Source organism: Epinephelus lanceolatus, chromosome 15 (assembly GCF_041903045.1).
Source record: "Epinephelus lanceolatus isolate andai-2023 chromosome 15, ASM4190304v1, whole genome shotgun sequence".
NCBI classification, from domain to species: Eukaryota; Metazoa; Chordata; class Actinopteri; order Perciformes; family Serranidae; genus Epinephelus; species Epinephelus lanceolatus.
The window spans coordinates 15,689,296-15,708,462 of record NC_135748.1 but is presented as its reverse complement, the minus strand read 5'-3'; the positions used below and the strand labels follow the sequence as shown (position 1 = coordinate 15,708,462).

At 40.7% G+C, this 19,167-nt stretch overlaps 1 protein-coding gene across 2 annotated transcripts in view; it reads right to left on the bottom strand.

Annotated features, from left to right (window-relative positions):
- The window catches only part of alk (ALK receptor tyrosine kinase), a 477,599-nt gene that overhangs the window by 95,608 nt on the left and 362,824 nt on the right, over positions 1-19,167 (bottom strand). For both annotated transcript variants that reach the window (XM_033643119.2, XM_033643120.2), the window contains exon 5: positions 3,536-3,669. In XM_033643119.2, coding sequence (XP_033499010.2) covers positions 3,536-3,669 — 134 coding nt within the window. The remainder of the gene's footprint in view (positions 1-3,535; positions 3,670-19,167) is intronic.

The window sequence follows — 19,167 nt, the reverse complement described above, 5'->3', positions numbered from 1 at the left end:
CGCAGGGGCCTGGAACAAATAAAGCAAACAACTCTCTTTGCCAGGGACTGAGTGTGAGAGCCTTAATAGGGCACCCTGGCTTCATGTTCTTTGCTGGGTAGGCTGGAAGGTAATTTGAGCCCAGGTCTGTGACAGGTGCTGAAGGGGAAAGTGGGGGAGGTTTAGAACACCGCGAAATATGGTGAGGCCACATGGCGAGCGTGCCAAGACGGATTAGGGCTTAGTTTGGGAGTGGGATGTGTATGGAGGGTGTTGTGCTGGGGACCCAGGTGGTGCCTGAGAAGAGTACAGCACGTCTACGTACTTTTTCTCTCTTCTAGCCACGGCTTATGTGCTGCCTGGCAAGAGGAACACAGTGAACCCAGAGCAGAGAACAATTAGACACTGTTCAGCCGAAGCTGGATTTGCATGAGCAATAGTGCTCGCTCCGATCTGTCCTTACAGTGACAGAAAAGGCAGTTAGACAAAGAATCACTGAGTCAGTAATATGATATCAATTTGTTTTGTAGTTCCTTTTATAAATTTTACTTTGTTCTGCACTTCTATCAGAGGCTTTTCTCCTGCAGAGTGATTCTGAGGACAATTTGAGAAAGTTTTCTCACTGCATTTACATATTTGACAACCAAATCCACATAATGTCATGGAGGAGTCAGGTGTTACTGATTCGTTGCCAGTGCAGGCCAGCTGTGAGGAACTCAGCTGCAAACGATGAATTGTTCCCTTTAACTCACTCCTCTGACCCGACCTCAAGTCCCAACAACCCATCTGAACCGAATTTGAAGAATTAGAGCTAAGCAAATCTTTCCTGTCCAACCATGCTCCTCATTCATCCAGAGCTAAATACTGAACGAGCATTAAAGCTATTTCATTGTTGCAGAGCTCAAAGAGACTCTGCCTCTACAAAAGTAGAGGAGATTACATTTGCCAGAATGTGTGTATCCCTCTGAATTCAAAAAGAGGCCTTAAGGGATGGTCACATTTTTTAGGATGATCTGTAGGGTGCTATAGAAAAATATAGAACATACAGAATGGATAATGTGCACAGCACTGGTCCACCTGTCAGTCTTTTGTCATTGTGATTCGGCTAGAATATCTGGACAGAATATCACGGTAACTGAAGATGATGATAGATGACAGGTCGGGGAACAATTATTAGCAGGTGTCTAGTAGCACTGTCTATGTCACTGTCCAATAAAAAATACACTAAGCCAACCTTTTCTGGTGGTTTCATGTTTTGTGTTAGTTGACCACAACAGTTTATAGGAAATTAATGAATGAATAATAATAATAAGACCCAAATGAAGGCCACATTTTACACTAACAGAAGGTGTGGATTTCAGTTCTAATCTCCATAAATCTATAAATCTGGTACCCCTGGTTTTTGTTTTGATATCATTCAGTTTGCAGTGAGACGGGGGTTCTTTCCAATGTCAAAGAGAGGATTTATAGTTAATTTAACAATTTCCCTGTAATGCAGATGCTATAAATCACGGGACAATATCTGTGTATTATTTGAGGAACTAAAAATCACAAATAAACTGCAAACTAAGAAGCCTCTTTAACATTTTACACTGTCGAATCCACTGGTTCTCAACCTTTTTTCATGGTAAGGACCCCTCAATCAAAACACATCAGGTCAAGGACCCCTATTTGATAAGATTTTGCCTCAAGGACCTCCATTTGAAAACATTTTGGTTGTTACATGTTTGATTAAGACCACAATTCTGTAGTTCTTAATTACAGTTTAGGAGATAACCATGGTGGAAGTGAAACCTGTGATTAGAATATTCACTCTCATGAATCCTACTCCAATTGGCCTCACTTCTGCAGTGAATTAAATCATGAAAACAAACTACTCCTCACTTTTCTGGGGACCTCTGGAACTCCCTTAAGGACCCCTGGGGGTCCCTAGACCCTGGGTTGAGAACCACTGAACTAATCAACATATTAACTAAAGGTGTTTGCTACAGTAAAATGTGAAGTGCTCATGTGAATGAAGAGGGAAGTACTTTGCCAAAACGCATTTACAAATACAGTACTGCCAGTGGTAGAATGAAACTAAGCACATTTACTCAGGTACTGTACTTAAGTACATTTATGAGGTATTTGTACTTAAGTATTTTCATTTTATGCTACTCTATACTTTTACCTCTCTAGAGTTTGACAGTGCAGTAATGCAGGACTTGTACTTGTAACAGAATATTTTTAGACAGTGGTATTGCTGCTTTTATGTAAGTAAAAGATCTGAGTACTTCTGCCACTGATTATTGCAAATCTGGTTTCAGACGAAATGTAGGTTTGTAAGGATAGCGTTGCATAAGCTACATTATATCAATGTAGGGATCTCTTTTGAGTGCTGCTGCCAATTTTCAGATTTAATTTAGTCTGCTACTGGAGGAGTGCTTCTCTCAGTCATCCTTTACTTTTTAATTCCTTTTTATGTGAGTTCAGCAGACTCCAACATGGTCTGGTAAACAAGTTGGGTAACTTTTCTTACACAAGCCTGAAATGGAGCATCTTTAAACTCCACTCACTCATTCAGAAAATCCTGACTATTTCACCATGGAGCTGCTTGAAAAATAATGATATACTATATTAAATAAATCTGGATATTTTCATACACATACAGAACAACAATCCGTTCTATTAAAACAGCTCCAGCTTGGTATGACATTTGCCTACAAAACATCTGTTAGAGGAAACAAGGATTGTATCTATATTTCCTCAGTAACGCACACTTGAAATGTTTAAGCAGGGGTTGTTGTGCTTCTGCATCGAGCTCAGAGGAAATTGAATCAGTTATATTAATCCAATTTCAGGAGCTTTCGAGGTTGACAGAGAAGGATATTATTTCACTCTAGCAGTCTACGCATTTCATTGCACAACATGGTGTAATGAAGTTAAAAAAATCACAGAATGTAGCTGTGCAATTTTCAGTTTGACGTGTTTGAGCTGCTTTGGGAACTCAGTCACTCTGCAGACATGTGAGACACATTTAGTCCGCATACATATTACAAGTGTGACAGGAAACACAAAAGGAAACAACTGCAAGCAAAGGACGGGTGACCTAATGCATTGGTTTGCTTGGACCACTTCACATTTGATCTTTTGAGTTGACCAATATTTTTCATTGTGGCTTGATGTAAAGATTATTTTACTGATTTACTGATAGATAGTATTGTCTTTGAAATGCAAAAGTGAAAGAAAAAAAACCATGTCCATGAAAACTAGATGACAAACACAAATTGTAAACTGACTGACATTCAATATAAAATGATATGAAACATATAAAATTAAGCAACAGGTTGCATTTTTGAAGCTGTAACTACCGATGTTGGTGAATTAATCACTTAACAAAACACTTATTTATAGTCTTATGTGACTCAAGCTACTTTTTAGGATTCCTGCAAAATGTTACATTCAATAAAATCATAAACTGCTCACACATAAGTATACGGTATACAAAAAAACAGAGCAGCGTCACCATTGCCTTACTATCATTTCTGGAACGTATGACAAAGTTGAGCCAACTTACCCATGGTGCAGTTAGTGGTGAAGTGGGGCTCAATGGTGGCCATGTCATCCTGTGGAATCCGCTGATCATAGCTGGCCGAGACCCGAAACGGTGATCTTCCGTGGGTCCCCAGGGTGAGGTGGACCACTGCCCAGCTGCCAAGGAGAGAAAGCAGGAGTAGGGTCAGTGTGAGGAGCAGACACCACGGCTGACAGAAAAACCCACACCCACTGCGGGGGCTGGGGGTTAGAGTAGCTCGGGCCTGCTCCGCCTGAGCTCCAAAAGTCTCAGAGGAGGGACTGTCCAAGGCTTCAGCGGAAGCTGACATGGGGGCTTCCTCACTCCCTTCCACTTTGGAAGGATCCCCTTCTTCCTTTGTCTGTTGGTGCATGGCCCTCCTTTGAGCCCAGCCCAGCCTGCCTGGGTCTAGTGGAAATGTAGAGGTGCTCAGGTGTGTGGTGTTGCCTCACTTGAGAGCTTGCGGCTGCTGTGCAGTCAGAGTGCAATTCAAAGCTGCTATTGCAGCAGGTGTGTGGTCAGAAGACAAAAACACACTCAGGTCAAGTTCTTGTGTGTGAGCGGGCTGCAGTCCTGCGGTGAATGCTGTGCTCCCTCAACCAGCAGCTGGCTTCATGTAGTTTAACTGTCTCTAATTTTATTAAGCAAATTGTGCTGATTTCTCTTTGGCTCCGAGCTCATCAACAATCTCTCCCTCTCCCTCTCGCTTTCCCTCTCTCCCCTCCCCCTGTCTCCTGCCCATCCCTTCATTTTTACACACAGTTGTGGCACCACATATAGTGAACGCACTCTACCTACTTCCCTAATGCCGTATAAACACCACCAGAAAACGGCAACAATACCTACTGATTACAGTATAAACACACACACTATGACATATGGTGTGCTTTAATGCTTGTGTCATCACAGCAACACATGCATCATTTCACATTGCACAACTGTGTTCTGCCATTTTAGATTTGCCACTGTTTTGCTGCTATACATGCCATCATGCTTTTACAGCGCCGTTTTTTATTAACAGTTTGCACAGACATGTCACATCAACGCTGCAGACATAAAACAGAACACACACTTTGAACAGCAAAACACATACTTTTACATCTCGACTCTCCCACTCGCTGTCTTCCTACTTTACCACCTTGACTTTAAAGGTATACTATGCAGGATTATCAGTTACTGTTCGTAAACATGCTCGGCAGCAAAAGCAAATGTAAAACCAACCCCAGATTCACTCGTGATTGGCATTTCACTTTGCTAGATTTGCTTTTAGGGTGTGTCTCCTGGATGCCTGGTCATTTTCTTTTTATAAAGCCCTGACCTCACCTGATCGCAACCCAAACAGAAAATAAAAAAAATACAGGCAGAGGGCAGAGTCTCTGCAGCACAAAAATCGCCACAAAACAGTTCTAGTGGGTCATAAGTGAGGACTGAGAGGGATTACTTGTGTTCCTATTAGGAAAATCCTGCACAGTATATCTTTAACTACTACAATATAATAATATGAATATAAATGTATATATAAATAAAAAAACGCATACATTTCTACAGTATAAATCATTGTGTCCAACTGAACTGATATGAAACATACTCACTGGAATACACTGGATCTTTCTATGTTATAAATGAAGTCAAAAGTCCTCAGTTAGGTAAGGTAAGGTGAGGTAAGGTAAGGTAAGGTGAACTTTAATGTCCCCGAGGGACAATTTGAGATACAGGTAGAAGTCATGAGTACAACAAAATACACAACACAATACATAACGCACAGTATCTAGTGTCACACACCGCCAGGGGTGAATCATGGATATCAGTGGTCACCACTGGTTTAGATAAGTGATAGCAGACGGGACAAAGGACGATCTGTAACACTTAGTGCTGGTTTCAGCCCCTCCAGATTTTTAATTTTTTTCAGACTTCTTGCCAGCCAGATTTTCTGTAGCCATGCTGTAATACAGAATGTTCTGAAAATGCATGTCACCTGTATAAACTGGATATATTCCCTATTATTGGAATGTAAGGAACACTGTATTCACATTTGCATTTATTATCCAAAAGTGTTTTCTTTTCCAAGACACTTTTTTTCTCTCCTCAAAGTGAAATAATTATTTCAAAAGTTTTTAACCAGCCACAGACCCTTGGTGACATCGTTATAAATCTCAAAGGTCTCTGCCTTCGATTATGACAAGTGTGTTGGGAAATGGGAAACACTGCAGCACCATGTTTATTTTGGGGTACATTTTTTTTACTTTGTTTGGGTAGAATTGTGCCCGTAAAAGTACAGCAAACATAAATGCAAACATGCACACACACACAACAGCCCACTACACAAACAGACTCTGAGCTTTTCTGATTTCCCCAATGTCTGTGTTCTGACTCAACGGGCTTTGCATTACTACCTTTGCCAGCTCCCCTTCTTATGTTTTTTTTCCCTATCTTTTAATGTTGCACTGGCTTTCCTCTGCTCCCCCCTCCCTTCGCTGCTCTCACCTCTTTCCAGTCCCTTTTCACTAAACCCTCCTCGCTCCCTCTCTCCATCTCTCCACCCAGACACTGCTCAGAGTGGAGGGGAGGTGTGGACCAGATGGGAAGTGATGTTAAAGCACCACAGTACACTGTTAGAGAACAGCTTTGCGGTGTGAGACCTGCTCCCTGCCATATCCTATAATAGAAAGGAAATGAAGCCCCAGATAAGGGCTGCCACTGTCTCCTTGATAACCTTGAAATGATTTGCCGACTGAGTCATATACATATGGTCTTGCTGGATTCACTGCCGGCAGGCTGAGGGGCAAATTTAGACATGGCCTTTGTGTTGAATGAGTACTCAGCATGATGATAATGGGTCTGTAATTGCACTGGAATGTTTGTCTCCTCGTGCATAAATAATTTAAGCATATGCATTGCAAAACCACGTACTCTTAAACCTAGATAAACAGGGATGAAAGTGCTCTATATCGAAATATGAAACACAAAGGGGATTAGCAAAGTCTATGATTTAAGAGATGGAACAATGTAAACAAAGGAACTCATGCTTGGCATCAAATACGCTTAATGTACTGATAATAAAATGGCCAGCGCTGTATATGGCGTCCAATCTAAAGCGATCAATGTAAACCTGATCTCTATCTACTCAGAGTGTAAAACTGAACACAACTCTCCTGGACTACTGAATTATTTTCATGTCTTATCACGCTATGTCTGCGCTGGAGCTCACAGCACTGATTAACTGAGCAGCGGATCAGAGCAGAGCTGCCAGAGCACATCACTCAAACATTTAAACCTAATTAGTAGTATACCATGCAAGGCACAGCGGTTCTAAATATAAATAAATAAAAAGAAAATGAATGATAAAGACTCCTCATACGGGGATTAGATATTCATGACTAATCCGAATGCGGATGCTAATAATTCTCATTATGGTCCTTTGTGTCCTAATGGCTGGTTGGTTGTTTAAAATCACCTGACCATTGTTCAGACTGCTGTTTGGCGAAAGCTTCTCCTCCCATGATGGGAATGTTTTTGTTTTTTTTTTCCCCCCCAGCATCGAAAAACAAAACAACAACAGCTCAGGCCAACTAATCTTTGCTGCCAATTGACAATTCTCATTTCATGATGCTATTCATTTATGCTCCCTTAGTGCTCTGCTCTGGCTAATGTAGCTCTTTTAATTTTCATTTGGTGTGTGTGTTAGTGAGGATGTAGGGTGCTTATGTCCTAACCACATTAAGGCTTATTTGTCTTGTGGGTTCTGGTTTGCATTAGCTTTGAGTCTCATCCATCAGGGCAAACAATGCATGAGGAAGTGTGTTGCATATTCTTTCCGATGTGGCCCCCTAATGCTGTGGGTCCAGGTTGGATACATTGTCAGAGTGAGGCTAGTGCAGACAGAACTTTATACCTGCCTTATGTGTGTGTTTGTTTATTCTTGTGCTTTAACAGGCGCCATCTTGCAAGCTTTCTTTTCCTCACGTCCTAGGGTTAGAATAAAGAATGAGGTTAGGAATGAGCTTTTGTTTATTCGTTTCGTCCCTGGTGTGAAAAGGCCTTCAAGAGAGGAACTGAATTGATTACAGGTCCTCATAAGTGTAGAAATGAAATGATGTGTGTGAATCAAACTATATAAAAACCTTTTGAAAATGATTCATAGGTGACTGCTATATTTCTCTGACTCGCTTGTGCTGCTAAGCACATATTGCACTCATTCAGAAAATAATCACCCGAACTAACCAAAAAAAAGAGAGACTATTTTTCCTGGAATAAATTATTTGTCCTACAGCAGCAGTGTTACTATTACCTTGTGAACTTACTGTATGATTTTCAGTGTTAGGGTGTTACCAGGGCCTAAAATAATAGTTTTAGCAGGTTAAGAAGGGATGTGAGGTTAAAGGGGAACTATGTCAATTTTCAAAATTCATACACGTTATTCCAAAAGTATAAGAAATATTATGTGGGCCCACAAAATCAGTCTCCCATTCACTGTCTATGGAGCAGCTCCAGACTTTAAACTGATGACATCACAAGTTTGAGACTTCTCTGGTTTCTGGCTTCGAGAATGTTCTCATGTTCACAAATACTATCAAACTTTTCTAGGTCACGGAAATAACATATTGAAATTCACAATTTAAGTGGTGTTTCCCTTTAAGATAGAAACTGGGTCTTTGTTTTCTTTAATTTTGTGATTTAGAAGAAGATCAATTTTAGATTTCAGAGTAAAGGTTCGACATATCACCTGAGATACAATTTGAAGGCTCTGCACAACTATGGTACACAGACTCTGGTGATTACACTTCATTGGGCTGATTAGAACTCTTTCCAGGTTTGCGTTGGTATGTAGACTGTTTGATCGACATCTCTCTGGCACCTGTGGAGTTGTGCAGGGCCCTTGCAACAACAACAACAACAACAAAAAATCACTCCCTTCCAAAATATAATTTTTTTTGTTTGTATGGAAAATTATCAAAGAACTAAAAACAATGCTGAGGCAATCACATAAATGTCTTCATTGTGTGTTTACTGGCTTTGCTTCAGTGATTTCCATCACATGTTGTTTTGGTTGGTTAGTTTTTCGCCACTGTTTGGAAGTCCGTAAACAATTACAGATGGCAAATTGAATCAGGAGATGAATATGAAGAAATAAAAATGGAAACAGAAGATGTGAGTTGAATTCAGCCTTAAGGGGGCGGTGTGGCACACTGTGTAATGGAGCCAGTCCTGCAGTCAGCACAGCAGGCCACAGTCGACTAAAGGTTACAGCGATTCTGAATGTGTTTTGCTGAAATTGCTTATGTTTACTAAGTTGACATTGTGTCTCTTCAATTCATCTCATTGTAACTTGACTGAGTTTCACATCACTTAAAACATTTGTCTTTGAGGTTCACCCTGAAGACTGTGTGATCACAATAATACCCAAGCAGCTATAGATGATACCACAGAGATATCAAACATGAGGAGATGGAACTGCAAATGTGAGATTCTGTCAGCAATTAGTCAAAATCAAAACAAATTTGTAAAATGACAAAGCTAATTAGTTTGAGATATGGCTGCCTGAATGTGCCAAAAATGATCAAATACTGCAAATAGACACATAGGGGTCACAGAGCTGAGGAAAGTACAACAAACAGTCTAGGAAATGTAAAATCTACAATGTTGCAGCCATTCTTCCACAAAACCAACCTAATCACCAGAATAAATGTTAGCATTGCTCATTTCTGCAAACCACAGATATGTTACATTTGTGCATTTCAAATGTAGAGGATATGTTTCAATCTTGTGGTTAGGTTTAGGCACAAAATACCATTTGGTTAGGGTTAGGAAAAGATCATGTTTTGACTTTAAGTGCATGTTTTGTCACGCCATCTTCCTTAAGCCATCCATCAACTATACTCACCATCCCCTTCCCCCCTGATGAGAACCTCAGATCATATACATGTAATCTGAACTATGTAACCTAAGAAACATTGATATGACACATATGACACGTAAAAATGTAACCATGGCTTACAGAAATGTACAATGCTGACATTTTCTTTTGGCAACCGCACTACACACAACACAATCTGGCGATGCTATGACAAATACTTAACCCTATGTGTATGGTATGAACAAAATATAATGTATGATATCGACAACGCCATTAAACTCACTTCCTCAGGCTCGGGTTGTGCATGAAATGGAAAAGGTTTTCAATCATACCCCAAGTCCAAGTGACCTGTTGACTGCATTTGCAGTAAAACTAAAGAAAGGGGAGGATCAAAATAGAAACTGCTTTACATGGTAATGGAATTTCTACCCCCTAAGAGACATCGCCATAGGTTTCGATCATGCTGCCTGTTTTAAATCGAAGTGGATTTTTTCATAGGGGAAAGATGAAATTGATTGAAAATGATGCTGTGTACGCCTGGGTCTGCATTGAGGCAGCAGGGGTTAAGGACTTAGGAGGTGGGTGCTGCTGGTGCTGCCATGATTGCTGTTGGATCAGGATCTCTACTTAAGCCACATTGATTTTGACTGTCAAATGGTATAATGTGCAACAGACGTAAGCCAATATGTCAAGAGAAGTGCAGATTAGATTCAACGGCCTGACATGGCCCGGCTGAATGAGTGCCACTTCCCCAAACTAAACAGGACACATTTGAATGCTATCTGTTGGGAGCAAAATCTGTTCCGCCATAATGCAGCTGGAATGATAGGGTAGATGAGGTAAGCTGCGTTGACTTGTATTGGGGACATGTTTTTGGCAGAATTCAGTATTTGTTCAGCCAAAATGGATTAAATAAGCTTTAAAGTTCTTTTTCCTACACTGGCCCAAACTGTTTCATTTTTTTTTTAATATTTGTTATAGGGAAAAGTCACAATACACCATGTTCTCAGTAAAGCACATAGTTTGGTCCCATCAAACATATGCCTCACAGACAATGAATGACAAAACAATTTCATCATGGCTTTTTGTGAACACTTTAAACTGCGGAAGATTGGTTTAGTCAATAGCAATTGTGAGGCTTTTACATCATTCTGCAGACTAAAACTTGGGACTGCACTCAAGGCGAGCATTAGCCTTTGTACATTCACATGAGTCACACCTGAAATACAGCTATCTTGCATTTCTGAGCTAAGCAAATTATTCTGTGACTGAAAAATGAACAATCTGCCAAGAGCAAATTACAGAGGATGAAAGCAACCCAAACCAAATAAACAAACCCAGATGAAAAAAAATACAGGAGTCCATCAGGGATTCATGTCAGTGTGTCAATTTCACATGCCCTTAAAACGTACACACAAGAACTGCAAGCCACGTTCAGCATGAACTCAGACCAAGTGGGTGATATAAACGGTCCATTATACCAACTTGGGAAATTTGCCTCTTGCAGTAAATGTGAGACATGTAATTCAAGGTAGCTATTTGAACACATCTTCACAGTGGCACGTATATATATTTAAAGGCCTAATGTTAACAGTGTGTTTGATGGACCTGCATTTATATAGTGCCTTTTAAGTCTTCAGACCACTGTTGGGAATAGAATGATTTTATGTGTTTTACTATAAGTTGTGTTTCACTATATAAGTTTTAGATGTGTTAACAATGAGAATACTGAGATGATTTCAGCTGATCTGAATGTGTTTGCTTTGCAGAAGTGGAGAAGTACAGGAGAGGAAGAGACATGAAGTCTGAGGAGCACATACCGCAATGCTTAGATAATTAGTTTCATATATGGTAAAAAGAATAGAAAGTGATATACAGATAGTAAGGTACAGCACGTGTAGGGAGTTGTGTTGTTCTCTTGTCTTTCAAAACAGGAACCATGCCCCCACCGCCAGCGGGAAGGAGTCAGATTAACACGAGGCAGGGGCGTGGTGTGGTGAAGGAGGAAGTGGAACTGCCAATGAGAAGAGGACAATGCCTTGCGTGCACAATGACACTGTTACGCTCAAATATACTGGGACAGGGAAAGGACAGGAGGTCAGACTTCGTGAACTGACACACCTTTGTTGTTTGTCAGGGACGTGAAGTTGAGACCCAGAGCTCTGTAATTTTATTCCTTTACTGCTTAATAAACTACATTAACTGAGACCGAATATCTTCTCCTATTGCTTCATTAAAGAACACGCAGGACTGAGCTCACACATAGCACATTGGAGAGTAGGATGAGACTCTTAGTCCAACACCACTCAAAGGGCTTTGCACTATATGCCACATTCACCCCATTCACATATGGCAGAGCAGAGGCCGCCATGCAAAGTGCTAATCTGCTCATCAGGATCTAATCTAATGCAATCATTCACAAGCACATTTGCACAACGATCTGGGGTTCAGTGTATTGCCTATAGGACTCCTGACATGCAGACTGGAGCTATAGCCGCCCATTGTGTTACTGCTGTAACTACACGACAACTGGTGTTTTTGCCATGGACTGTGTATAAATAATGGATGTAGCCACCGTCACTGATTGGTTTGGGGACTTGGTTTTAAGCCTCAAATTTGGCATTTAAGCCATTGCCAGGTTTTTTATTTATTTATTTATTTTTTTTTTTTTGGAGCCAGGGGGGCTCATATTTGGATGTCAGGCTTTAGCTGTGGAGGAGCGAGGGGTGGATCTGACTCACAGACTGTGGTGACGCCTCACAGCCAGCCTGTCATTCAACATGCCCTACCCTTAATCATGTGTAACTTTAAGCCTTATAAAATTTAAACAGTACAGTTGTCATAAATGTGGGAAATTAGCTATGGAAACCAAAACCATTTGCACCAGGCTGTAAACATGCTTATTCCTGCTTCAAAGTTGGGCTTTTTTACATGGGATTCTATAGGGATCGGCTCACTTTTCAAGCCAGCCTCAACTGGCCATTTGAGGTACTGCAGTCTTTGGTGCTTCCTCGTTGGCTTTATTTTTCAGCATCAAAGGTTGCTGTTTGGTTCATGCACATGGGCTGTATCATGATCTGGATTTCACTCGCTAAACCACTAACCTTTTTAACGTTAGGCAAGTCAATGCCTTGCCACTAAACTATATCAACCTGTGTGAATTGACCAGGTTATCTGTCATAAAACTTATGATCAAAGCACAGGTACACTCACTGGTGGCATTTGTGAACACTTGTACATGCACTGGCACATATTATGTCTCTCTATAGTGTCCAGATGTGAAACATATGTAACATTAAATCTACTCTGACTCATTTATATGCAACAATAAAACTTGAAAACTCTGTGGAAAGGTGAATGTATTTATAGGCATTGTATACAGTAATCTGTCTTGAGAGAGTGAGAGGAAGATAAGGAAAAAAGCTGTGGGGAGTGTATAAAGAACTCAGCACTCAACCCAATTTGTCATGTTGCTATTGATGAAATGACACCTTCACAGTACAGAAAGAATCTAACATTAATGACTACATATTTCCATCTGAAGTTTTGAGATACCTCATATAGAGCCCCTAATCCTAAAAGCAAGTCACAAGAATGGAATGCTAAACTTTAATCTGAGTTTTAAATCAAGACTGAATAAAATTCTGCGACAAATTAATGGAGGTCAAACTGATATTATATTGGCTGGCTTTAAGGGCTTAGATCAGAAGCTTTGAAAGAATTTATATGAGAAATTAAGAAAGGAACAGTGAAGGCTATGCCAAGACTGATGGGAACAGATTACTTAGATGTCTTAGTTAGATGTACATGATGGCAGTACATCAAAAGAATGACAGGTCTACAGTAAAAACCCTCATTTCCATTTTGTGAGCTCCTGTCTACAGCACTGTAGGTTTTGCTAATAGATTGTGCTAATGTGTTCTATCAGGTCCGGTGTTCATTGCTTGAGAAAACCTGTAATGAGATGAGATCTTTGGCGTCTACTGTTGAACATTACATCATGAATAAACTGAGTGGAGCACATTACAATGGGCAAAGGTGAAGAGGAAGCACTGATATATCTTTGGGAATTAGACTAGTTCTTAATGAAATGAACCCAATCTGCAGGGCCAATAAAATAAAATCAGTGCATCAGTAACTACGCAGACATAATAATGCTCACAGGGTCCCAGGAAACCAATCAAAACTAGAGAAGCAGTGAAGCAGACGAGTCCAAATAAGCTAATCGAACAGGATCTAGCATCTCACTGTTCACTGTGACTGGCAGGTTGCTTCAGTAACAGCCTGTCTGCACTTGGACATCACTCACCAGTTTTTTCAAGATTCAGTAATGACTTTGAAAAGTGTCTGAGATTTAGAAAAACAAAACATTTAATTGTGCCTTTAAGACAGAAGAACCTCAAGAGTCAGCTGCAGTCTGGCCATCTGGAGGAGCAGGAGCCTTCACATTGGCCTAACGGTGTGTGGGCAGGCAACACTGATACAACAAAGTAAACAAATGTCACATTCCGTTTGATTTTGCGTTACACTGGCCAGCTGGCTTCACATAAGTGTGTGGATGTGTGTTGTGTGGTGCAGCTATAAATTCATTAGATCTTATGAATACATCCCTCTGTTACGAACTTTATGTGGTACATTTTGGGTTCACACATGCTGAAGCTGGTACAGGCTACATCCAGACTAAAAACTTTTTCATTTTAAGACAGCGTTTTAAAAATGAAAATGATCTCTGTATGCTCGTTTTAGCTCTGTTTCATAAATAATTTCTGTCCATGATAAGATGCCTAATTACGCACATTATATGACCATCCATGTACACTGTGCATGCATGTGCCGGTGTGAATGCAGCTACAGAAAATAATACAGAGAAAAACAGCAAAGGTGAAAAGTAAGACCAAATATTGTTTGCTTGAACAAACAGTGAGGTGGAACTATTACTGAAAGCAGCAGGAGTTTAAGGTGGTCAAGAAAACAGATTGGGAGTCATTGCAAAGCAAATATGGTGAAATATTAGAGCAGTACTAGGAGCATTATCCAATGCTGCTGGAAGGCACGGCAGTGGGAAAGGAGTACCCACAAGAGAGTGATGAAATCACAAAAGGTATTTAGCTATGATGTTTTGGCTTTACATGTCATGACTTATAAGACCTGATCAAAGTGGGAATTGAAGTCTGGAAGTCTGCGTTGTCATTGTTTTCAAAAGTCTCCACCTGTCCAAACTAAAATGCAAAACTGGAGTTTTCAAACCAAATTGGGGTCAGCAGCATTTTCAGAGGTCTCTGTTTTAGGAGTTTATGTATGTCCGAGCACTGTGGACACTACACCAAAATGTAGCAAAAGTTATGCGTCTGGGTCAGTTTCTTTGTTTTTCTTTTTCCGGTAAGCTCAAAGAGAAAACACAAGGTTATTTATCCCGTAACCCCTGTTCTCTGATAACAGAAGTTAGGTGTCTCCCTATGGGGAGTGCTCTCTCAGCATTATCCTCTTTACTAAGCAAGCCATCAAGGCAAAGCCCCTTGCCTCACATAAAAAAAGTGATTGAAGCAGGGTCGCTCATCATTCAAGATAAGCCGACTTCTTTTTCAGTTTATGCAAGGTAGGTTCTTCAGGTAGACACCCCATTCATATTATCAGAGAACAGAGGTTACAGGATAACTAACCTCAAGTTCTGTAAAACAGTCCTTTCAGCTCTCACAATGGGGCTATACTGACTACTCTATTGCCAGATAAGCTTATCTGAGCGACTGGCTGCCAACCCAAGTGGTTCCATTTTTTTTCCACAGAGCCCACACTCAGGACAGTACACCAGCGCGGGTGCACTGACATACAATTTAAAAAACTCTACAAAGGCCAATGTGAAGCCCAGTGCACTGCAGATGGCTTCTTTCTGCAGTGACACTCCTACACTGGGCTCAATATGTTGGCATTCCTTCTGTGAATGTGAACACAACCCACGTGGAGGCTATAGCCATTTATAGTCAATCACAACCACAGTGGGAGAGATGTTAACGGGCTCACCACTATACTTAGCCCCTGACACAAACAACTCCTAAAATTTTCATTTCAATACAAATAAATGCTGGACAGCACATGACAAACTATCCCAAAGCGGCAGTAGTCTGAAAAGCAAAAGCCCATTTGTGTAACATCCCATTACCAAATTGCTTCGAAGAAATATTTCTTTGAAGGTACTTTCCCAAACAAAAGCACAAGGCTGAGTATTATGCAGAATGATGTCACTGGAGCTTTCCACTACAGTGAAGGCATGACCTGTTCTACTCTTCCTCTGATTGGCTAGTAGTCGTCGCCTATATTGGTTGGGTTGGTTAGATTTAGGCCTAAGGAGTGAGACTGGTTAAGGCTGAGGTAAGAATGTCAGGGTAAGTCAATCAGAGGCAGAGTAGGGCAGGCCCTCATTGTACAGGGGACCAGTGATTGATCAGCTATATGCCTCTGTTTGGGAGTGTGTGGCCTATTTTTGGAGAAATTGCTCTGCAGAGAATGCACATTTGTTTTTAGGGTAATAGACAATTGAGGCTTTGAACAATGGCTTGGCACTGTAGAGTTGGGCTAGACTGAGCTAGCTAGTGGTGCTAGCACATCTGCTACATACTCTGTGGCCAGTAAAGGTATTTGTTAAATTTAGCCAGAATATTCTCTCAAAACCTAAAACTATTTAGTGTGGAGAAAGCTAGTTAACTGACCAATGAGCAATGTGCTAGCATATGCTAACTAATTTGTTTGCTCCATTGCTGTGTAAGGCACAAAAGTAGACAATCAAGACAGACTTTGAGGCATGCAAGAAGAAGAAGTTGAATGACAAGTGATGGTACAAGCACAGGGAAATCATGTGGCTTTAGCCTGACCATGGCTAATCATTTGGACATGGTTGTGTTCCTCATCATGAGGCACCAAAATGAATTTTGATGACATGAAAGAAAAAAAAAACACATCACAAGATTGATGGTCAGTTGCTGGGACCTGCACAGTTTGCAAAGACATAAAAAGCATGTGACATGAAGCACTGACTGTGCCAAACTTATGATCTATGGTGGTTAGTATAGTAGATTAGAGTCGGGTCATTGGCTTACATAAGTGATGACACATCATGGGGGTAGAAATGACCACAAACTTAACTTAAAGCTGAAAGCAGCAGCTCAGTTGACTCAACAATTTCCATATCTGCTGATGCTGTTATTCATAGCTACTTACACTGAATGCAGCAGTGGCATCTCCACATATCACCAGCTCAAAAACTAACAGTGCATGCATCAAACAAAACCACAGTGCTCACATAATACATGTGACTGATAATCCTGTCTCCACAAGGAACATCATGTGTGATAGTGAAGTACAAACGCTATGCTTATTCCTCACTGCAGCTTCTTACTCTCTGTCTTTCCCTCCTTTGTCATCCAATTTCATTTCCTATAGTTTCCTCCATTATCTTTGCCACAATCTGTTATATTGCTTCATACACTCTGTCGTGCTTGGTGTCTCCCGTGGACTCTTTGAGTCTGTGTTATCCCCCCTACACCACTACCATTCTGAATAACTCAGAGGTTACAACTCTGCAGTTGCAGTGCCCTCTAATGATATGGTGCTGATTGAACTATCACTGCAATTGTAATGTGGGAAATATCAGGGTGGGGGCTTCAAGGAACCATGGGAATGTGAACCACACTCACATAGAAGAATGGTAACAGAAGCTCACCTTCATTCCTCCTCGCACAAATAATGGAAAGTACCATTTTGTTCACATTTAGAAAACTGGCTTGGATAGTACAGCCAGTCTCCACATTAAACTCATATACCATCTATTAAACCCTGTCACTAATGCAGTTTTCCAGCCCATCCTCCTGGCTGGCTCTCTCCATGACTGACCCTCAACTCATTTGTGTTTCCTTCTCGTCAATGTCAAATTAAACTACATATCCAATTTAATACGGCTTCTGCTGTACCTTACATGGCACATAAAGCATGGAAGACCACTATAAATTACTCATTTCAGTGATGAAAACTTTGCCTCTCAGACGTAAACGGCTATGCTATTACAAAGATGAAAGGCATCGGGGGGAGAGATCACATGGCTCCTTGCACTTTTTAATTATGGCCCAAATTCAATTACTTTGCAACCTCATACTTTACAGAGCCACAGGAAATTGCTCCAATCGAGTGACAGCACTTGTGATTAAAACATGTTCATGTTGTAACATAAAAATGCTCCTGCTACAGTTTTGAACTCAGAGAAAATGGTTGATGGCTTAAGACAACAGGAAACAGTTGCCCTCTCCTAACTGACTAATCTATCGTGTGTCAACAGCTCACATTACATGTTTGATGCTTGATTTACATGTGAAAGACAATGCTCTGTTGGTCTCACTGCTGCACGTGGGACAGACTGGATGCTGGGCACTGCACTGCAATGCTTACAGTATTAGTAACAGGAGACCAAAGTCATAAGATTGCTCACAAAAATCTTCAACATTCTACTTGCAACTGGGTTATAATCCCTTTATGAAAATATTATTTTGCAGGGAAAAAAGTCAGAAAAGTAGTCAGTTCAGGAGTGTTTAAATCCCTCTTCTTGTCTTGATATAGACTACAGACCACTGTAGGAAGATGAATGCCAAGATGTTTGCAGCCCTGAGTACTTAAATCTAGACAGTTGCAGCTAATGCTGAAGAAAATAAAGACCCCTATTGAACAATACCAAGAAAGCACTAAGCCTAAAAACAAGATGGAGACCCCTCAAAACTTACGATGTGTTCACACTGGGCAGAAATTAAAGAATTTGTGTGAGTGAATTACATGTAAAATCAACGTACAGACGAAAATTCCCGCCAGGTGGCACCATGGATGCGATGGACACGATGTGAAAGATGCGAATACGCAAATGGAGCGAGTACTGCGATTTTGCGTCATATGCTTATTTGCAAGAGTTGCAGAACCTAAACGTCAGCGACCAATTTGCGTCACAATAGCCAATCAGTACTGAGATCCTCCAGGGAGGTATGGTGCTGAGGAAGTACCAGCAGAAGTTCATTAAAGTTCATATGTAATGCGAGCTATCGTGTGTATGAATTGAGTCCACATAAAATATTCTAGCTTTCACACTTGTACGAGTAAAGCGATATGAAAATTCACATCACGTTTAGTGTGACCACAACATTTCGATTCGATATACAGTGGCTCCAAACCTTTTTCGGTTTGTGACCTGTTAAAGTGGAAATGGACACGTTTTTTCGTTTAACTTATAATTACAAAGCAAATGTTGAATGCACATTGTAATGGCTACAGAATAATGACATTATCTGAGTGTAGACTGGCACTATACAGGCCTTGCTTTGATTGCAATTCTGTCCGCCATTGCCATTGGGTACGATGTCCTGGGAAAATTAAGGCTCGATTTACAGCACAAAGGTAGTGCGTCAACCGTTGCTGAACCAAGATGGGCGGAGGAAACCGCTTTTTGTCCACAGTGTCTACTTGTAGTATCCTCAGTTTCCAAAAAGTATTTAAGTTCTTCGCAGTTACTATTCCCAGTAGTGGAAATGGCGGATAGTGGACCAACCTAAATAGTTTTCTGCAAACTCAGTTGGTTGCTAGGCTCTGAGGAAAACAGAGAGAAATCTGGTTGTCTTTGTCACAGCAGTGCCAACAAATGTTTCTATTGTAAGATGAAGCAATACCTGTTTGGAACCCCTTATTACCCATTGTGACCATTTCAATGTAGACACAATATAGGCTACTAGCTATGTAAAGAACAGCAGGCAGAATA